Genomic DNA, 7,560 nt, shown 5'->3' with positions numbered 1-7,560 from the left:
GTTAATAATAAATGGATCTTTGAACAATTATTCTCCAATATTACTGATTAATAACAAAAGGATTTTTTAATACTTTTAGCTGAATATTTTCAAGAACTATTTATTCGATTGTGGTAATTTTGTAGGTCATGCGATGTACCCAATTGTTGTTAAAAATGGAATCAGATTTGTTAGGATTAAGGATAAAAGTAGATCAGGATGTCTAAATTATTAAATACGAACAAATAAACAAAAATTTTGGTTCTACGCTATTATTAGTGTTCTTTAAAAATTATTGACATTCTTTTAAATGGCATAGTGATTATAATTTTGTACAAAGGGTATTTAAAGATCAATTCCTAAAAAGCTGGACCATTTTCAAAATTTTTCAATTGCATTGAAAATTTTATTTGCATATTAATAAATCTGAGTTTGCAAAAATTTTACAATAACCGTTTAATTAAAAAATTTCAGAAATATAGAATACAGAACACTATAGAACACTATGCCTCTATATTTGAAAATTTTTTTCATTACCATATTTTATTGTAATTTATTTCTTCATTTATAATAATATAGTTTTGAATAATTTTGGTTCTGTTATTATTAGCATTATTTGAAAATTATTGGTACTCATTTATATTTAATTGATATAGTGATTACAATTTTGTACAAACGGTAAAGATCTATTCCTAAAAAGCTGGACCATTTTCAAAATTTTTCAATTACATTGAAAATTTTATTTGCATATTAACAAATCTGAGTTTGCAAAAATTTTGCAACAAACGTTGCATTGCAAAATTTCAGAAACATATAATACACAATACTATAGAACACTATACCTCTATATTTAAAAATTTTCTTCACTACCATACTTTATTGTAATTTAATCATTTATTTATAACAATATATTTTTGAATATATTAAGACGAGGATAGAGATAGATATCAAGATATTCAAATTATTAAATATGAACAGATAAACAAAAATTTTGCTTCTATCTTATTATTAGTGCTATTTGAAAATTACTGGTAATCATTTAAATCTCATAGCGATTATAATTTGCACAAGCAGTAATTAAAAATCGATTCCTAAAAACCATTTTCAAAATTTTCCAATTTCATTGAAAATTTTATTTCGTTCCTCAATAAATCAGAATTTACAAAAATCTTGCCATAAATATTTTATTAAAAAATTCCCAAAATATATTATACCAAACACTATAGAACACTGTACCTAAAAATTTACAAATTTTCTTCTCCACCATTCTTCATTACAATTTAATTCCTACAATACCAATACATTTTCCTCGCAAAGGGGAAGGATCATGGCAAATGAGAAAACGCATAAATATTTTTGAAACCAATTCTTATTTCCTTTTTTATTTCACTACCGAGGGATTAAAAAAAATTTTACAATAATGTAGTGATCGAAAAAATTGACACTTGAATTTGCACGCTCGTTGCTCGTACGTCAACAAAATATAAACCAAACGAATTACGACAAATGGATTACGTTACATTTTCAATTACACTTGGAATAAAAATTAAAATAATAAATCAGTGATTAAAGTGTCCTCCATTGCAGTCTGAAACACAAAGTGCAATAATCGAAACCAAGGACATTACCATTTGCTTACACAGACACACGTAGGACGATCATCGATCTTCCTGTTTCTCTTGTCTCTCATTACCATCCCACCTGTTCAATATAACTCGCAAAAATAGAGAATTTGTACATCAACAAATCCCAATAAGCTTCATACTCTTAGCCATTCCCTAATTTTCCTCCGCAGCACACGTCTGCTGCTCCAAATGATACTTCTGTCGACAGAGCTTCTGCAGCTTCATGATCCCCTCAGACCTGTTGTCAGCGTACTTCGTCTCCCACGCATCCAGCAACATATTATAGTACCTAGGCACCTCGAAGTACTGCAGGTACTCGTAGCTAGTGGACGTAGGGAAGATCTTCTCGAACCTGTCCAACTGCGTGAGCTCGTCTTCGTAAGTGATCAGCTGTCTAACGTCATCCGGGGTCAGACTCTTGATAATGGAATCCACGTAGTCGTCTCTGTTCCTCAGATTAATGTAAACAGAGTGCTTGAGCCGTTCCTGGTAGCTCAACGCAGTCTTGTGCAGCCTGTAATCCTGACACACCGTGTCCAACTGGTACTTCTCAGCCAGCTTCTTGGTCTCTTCCATAGGCAGCGAATTTGGCAGTTGGTATCCGGCTATATTAAACACGGCCTTCATGAGTGGCGCCTTAACAGCCGTGTCCAATGGCGTGGAAGTCTTCAGTGAAGGTGAGATGTTCACCTCTAGCAGCCAAGGCTTGAGGTTCTCGTCCAAGAGGATGTCAAAGCCGAACAACTCGTAGCAGCAGTACCTGGACGAATTGGTTATCCTAGTTAGGGCAGTGATGGCGGATTCGCCGGCTATCATAGTCTTCACGACGATGTCCTTCATACTGGCCCACAGTTTGGAAACGTTCACGTCCTCCGTCGCTAGATAGGACCACAGAGTCTTGAGAGCCCACTTGAGCTCTGTGCTGGAGTTCACGCAGTCGCTGCTGGTGTAGGTAGAGTTGGTCTTGTTGATGCTGTAATTGGTGAGATGCATGAAACGGTCGCTGAGGTAGTTTATGTCGTCGTTGTATTTAACAGAGGCGAACCGGACCAGCCCGTCCGAGTAGATGAAGATCTTCAACGGGTTGAAGCTCGTGACCAGCACGTAGAGACGCAGGTCGAACTTGGCTCCACTGATCAGCTTAGGCCTGGACAGGTACTGTTGCACGATCACGGCTCGTTTCTGCGGTATCTGGGACCAACGGTTCACCACTGCGATCCCAGTGCCCCTGGCAGAGGCTGGAGGCTTCACGATCCACATCGCCTTGCTACCCACCGACTTCCACACTTGGCGGAAGTAGCTGCGGTCACGTGGCAGCAAGTAGGTCTGTGGAACGAAATCGAACTCCTTTACCTCGTGTTTCATCATCATCTTGCTGAGGTTTATCCAGAGGCAATCCTTTCGGCCTATCTCGAAGGTGCCAGGGAAATGGTTGATCTTCTGCGACTCCTTCACCGACATGAAGCACGACGACTTCATATGCTTGCCCCAGGTGCCGCACCAGCCCTGGCACATACTCATCAGCTGGAAACCTGAGTTGATCAAGATATGGCGTACAATTGGTGGCGTGATCGAACTCAGTTGCCACTTGAGGTACTTCGTTACTTCGTGTGGCATTATTGGTCCCTTGCAGTCGAAGGATTGGAACACGATGTAGGGGGCCACGTGCGAGAACAGGCTTCTCCTGAGGGGTGCCTTGCTACTCTTGTCGCCACTCGCTGCGGACAGATGGCCCTCGGTTAGGACACGTTGGTCGATGTCGATGAAGGAGAGGAGCTCCTCGTCTTCGTCCTCGTTCTGGCCCTCGAGGTCACCGCCATCGATGATGTACTCGGCGCTCGCGATCTCGTGGTGATGATTGTATGCGATTACGTCCATCCTGGACAGTCTGTAACATCTGTGGCGAAACATGCCTGGCTTTAGTTCCGTCCGTGTGCAGACCGAGTTACGCAGAGCTCGGGTGCAAGCCTGATTAACCAACGTATCCTCACTTTCGTCGTATCGCGTCATTTTCGCGGCCTGTCCAACCTACAAACGTCGCCTGTCTTGCGGTTGCTCGAGATATATCGACGATACGTCACGCGAAGGTCGACAACTTCCGGCTAACTTTCGGACGGAATTTTATACTACCGAAGATAGGATCAGCGTTCAACTTTCTCGATGCAACGTGCACCATGGGATTTTGCGATGTGAAATTTTGCAGGACTGTTGCTATTTGGGTGGTCTTGTATGATAAATGAAATTCGAGTAATTTGGGTGTCTGATAATAAGTTTTGTATGCCAAGAGTGAAGTTCATTTTTATGGTATGTCGTGATATGAGGTTTTGAAAAATGGAGTGGATAGGATTTTTGTATGTTGGGCACATAAATGAAGTTGACAAATGGAACATTGACAATAATTTTTATATGCCAAAAGTGAAGTTCATTTTTATGGTATGTCGTGATATGAGGTTTTGAAAAATGGAGTGGCTGGGATTTTTGTATATTGGGCACATAAATGAAGTTGACAAATGAAACATTGACAATAATTTTTATATGTCAAAAGTGAAGTTCATTTTTATGGTATGTCGTGGTATGAGGTTTTGAAAAATGGAGTGGCTGGGATTTTTGTATATTGGGTACATAAATGAAGTTGACAAATGGAAAATTGACAATAATTTTTATGTGGGAAGAGTGAAGTGTGCATTTGGAGTATTTATATGGTAAATAAATGGAAAATTGACAATAATTTTTATATGCCAAAAGTGAAGTTCATTTTTATGGTATGTCGTGGTATGAGGTTTTGAAAAATGGAGTGGATAGGATTTTTGTATGTTGGGTACATAAATGAAGTTGACAAAGGAAAAATTGACAATAATTTTTATATGGGAAGAGTGAAGTGTGCATTTGGAGTATTTATATGGTAAATAAATGGAAAATTGATAATAATTTTTATGTGGGAAGAGTGAAGTATGCCTTTGGGGTATCTATATGGTAAATATCTATATTTCAGAATAATCTATAGTTCATAATATTATTTATTACAAATTAAAATTCGTCTAAACTTTCTTCGATATAAATACGAATTATATAGAAACTATATAGAAACCATAGTGAAATATTACAAATTTCCATAACTATGGAAACATAATGTTAACATAATTACTAACTTAAGTTGTGGAAAAGTGACAATAATTTTTATGTGATAAATAAATATCCTAAAGACACACTTCACTCTTCCCATATAAAAATTATTGTCAATTTTCCACAGCTTATGTTAGTAATTATGTTAGTATTATAGTAAATAAATATCCCAAAGGCACACTTCATTCTTCCCAGATAAAAATTATTGTCAATTTTCCACAACTTATGTTAGTAATTATGTTAGTATTATAGTAAATAAATATCCCAAAGGCACACTTCATTCTTCCCATATAAAAATTATTGTCAATTTTTCATAACTTATGTTAGTAATTATGTTAGTAATTATGTTAGTATTATGTTTCCATAGTTATGGAAATTTGTAATATTTGACTATGGTTTCTATATAGTTCCGATATACGTATTTGTATGGCGGAAAGTTTAGACAAATTTTAATTTGTAATAAATAATATTGTTTAAACTGAACTATGGGGAAATATATTATTAACAACCTTAAATAAAACAGGTTTATACAAAGTTGTAAATGTTTTTGGTATAATATAAATTAAATTTATTAGAAAGCTATTAATTAATTTATTAATTTCCGTGAAATTAATCTTCCAAATTATTGACTTATATCAAATCGCATAGATAAAAATGGCAATTTAATTTTCTAGTTATTCTTCTTTGAATTATACTCCAATAAATAACATTATTTCCAATTTTTTTCTAAAAACAGAAATTTCATTCTTACTAAACGACCAATATTAAAACTAACTTATTTTTATCAACATTTTTACCATCCAATAATTCTATATTGAACACTTTAAATAAAAATGGCTCTTTATCTTCCTACTTATTGCAAAACTACGTTGTCTCCAACTCTTCTATTAAAAAAAAAAAATTTTGTTTTACTGAAAAATAAAAAATGCAGAAAAATAATAATTTCACGATTCGTTAAAAATTCTTGCCATTCAATAATTCTAAATTGAAGACCCTATATAAAAATGGCATATTATCTCCATGCTTCTTATAAAACTATATTATCTTTTCAATTCTGCTATTAAGAAAACACATTGCTTTACTGAAGAATAAAAAATGTAGAAAAATTATAATTTCACGACTCGCTAAAAATTTTTGCCATTCAATAATTCTAATCTGAAGACCATTATTAAAAATTCTATTGTAATCTACTTCTTATTTTCCTTTGAATTATTTTGCAAAATAATGTATTTACACAAATTCCATTATTTCCAATTCTGTTTCAAAACAGAAACTTTATTCCTAATCCAACAAATCTACACTGAATATCTCACCTAAAAATGGCACTTCACTTGTCCACCAATTTCCCGTCAAATTACTCGCATACTAAAAATACCATTATCCATATCAACCTTTACTCAAAAATACCATTACTTCCCACCCTCTTCTCACCAAACTCTCAAAAACAAATTTCCTAACCTCAAATCACTCGATACCAAATCATAAAAATCAGTCTATAAACAAATCTATCGTGACCAATCGAAAACCATCCTAACCTAAAACCGTTCCAGACATAACCTCTCCCATACCCTTTCTCCTCGCGCAGCGGCCAACATGATTTCTCCTAGCCGGTAAAAAGGAACCAAGATGGCGGGCGGCAAAAGAAAGAAGAGGCGGAAAAGTCGATGGGGAAGGACGTAAAATCGTGGCGCGAAATTTAATAAGACAGATAACGAGTTGGAAATCGCGAGACTGGCAGCACGTCGAATCGCGGCGATGTTTTCAATCGGCGGCATAATAACTTTCGCGATGGTACACAGAAGCTGAGCGTCGAACCGCGGGATCGTGGCCGATCTTCACACGATAGAACATACAAAGACGGTTCGGCCGGATTAAACGGTCCGCTTTCGTTGCACGGACATCGTTATAATTCTCCTTAAACGATGCCAGCATGTAAAAAAGGCCATCGATGCCCCGGTTAGTATTTAAACACCGCCGCTTTAATGAGCTATATTCGAACGAGAAAGTTTATCTGCGGCGTGAATCGGACAGAATAATCGTTTATAACCTTTTAAACATCCTTAAGGCTTTCACGCACGCGTTATCGGCCCGTTTAACCAATTTTCCTGCAACATGTCCACGTACCTATTTAAATTATGTAAACGGCAGCTGTCAGCATTCTGCGAACGGACTAGCGGCTACCTGCAACAGAAACCAAAGTTTTTCCTCCTGTTATTCGAGAGGACGAGATGCATTTGTTGGTGTCATAGGATGGAAGGAGTAAATTGGTGATGGGGGTGGAAGAATAAGGTGTTTGGGTTGATTGGTTGATTTTTGTGAGGTTAAGCTGGTTTTCGAGGTATAGTGGGCAAGATTGGGTACCATTGGGTTTTATTAAAAGCGATGTCTGATTATCGAGGTATCTGTCGAGATTAATTTTATTTTTCAAGATTTTGGATGGGAATAAATAATTATTAGTTAATTTAGTGTTCAGTTAGTGTTTTTATCATTTTTGAGGTATTTTGAGAGACAGTAGAGGGAGATTGGGTGCCATTGTGTTTTATTGCAAGTGGAATCTGATAACTAAGATATCTGGATTTAGACTAATTATTTTCCTTTTTTAGCTATTAAGTAGGAATAAGCGATTGTTTGTCAAGTTAGTGCTTAATGACATTTTTATATATCTTTGATATATTTTTGGGGACAGTTGAATAAGATTGGGTACCATTGGGTTTTATTGCAAGCGATGTATGATAATCGAGGTATCTAGGTTGAGATTAATTTTCTTTCTCAAGGTTTGAAATAATTAAAATAATTATTATTTAAATAATTTAATTAATTATTATAATTAAAT

At 35.7% G+C, this 7,560-nt stretch overlaps 1 protein-coding gene across 3 annotated transcripts in view; it reads right to left on the bottom strand.

Moving 5' to 3' along the window:
• Positions 1-1,378: 1,378 nt before the first annotated feature.
• The window catches only part of LOC108550918 (tubulin polyglutamylase TTLL4), a 275,795-nt gene continuing 269,613 nt past the window's right edge, over positions 1,379-7,560 (bottom strand). For all 3 annotated transcript variants that reach the window (XM_017904836.1, XM_017904838.1, XM_017904837.1), the window contains 2 exons: positions 6,852-6,908; positions 1,379-3,501 (listed from right to left, as the gene is read on the bottom strand). In XM_017904836.1, the coding sequence (XP_017760325.1) occupies positions 1,758-3,482 (1,725 nt within the window). In that variant the 5' untranslated portion in view covers positions 3,483-3,501; positions 6,852-6,908 and the 3' untranslated portion in view covers positions 1,379-1,757. The remainder of the gene's footprint in view (positions 3,502-6,851; positions 6,909-7,560) is intronic.

This window comes from Eufriesea mexicana, unplaced genomic scaffold, assembly GCF_001483705.2.
Source record: "Eufriesea mexicana isolate 0111107269 unplaced genomic scaffold, ASM148370v2 scaffold3442, whole genome shotgun sequence".
NCBI classification, from domain to species: Eukaryota; Metazoa; Arthropoda; class Insecta; order Hymenoptera; family Apidae; genus Eufriesea; species Eufriesea mexicana.
The sequence above is the reverse complement of the archived record's forward strand: the minus strand, read 5'-3'. Positions and strand labels throughout refer to the sequence as shown.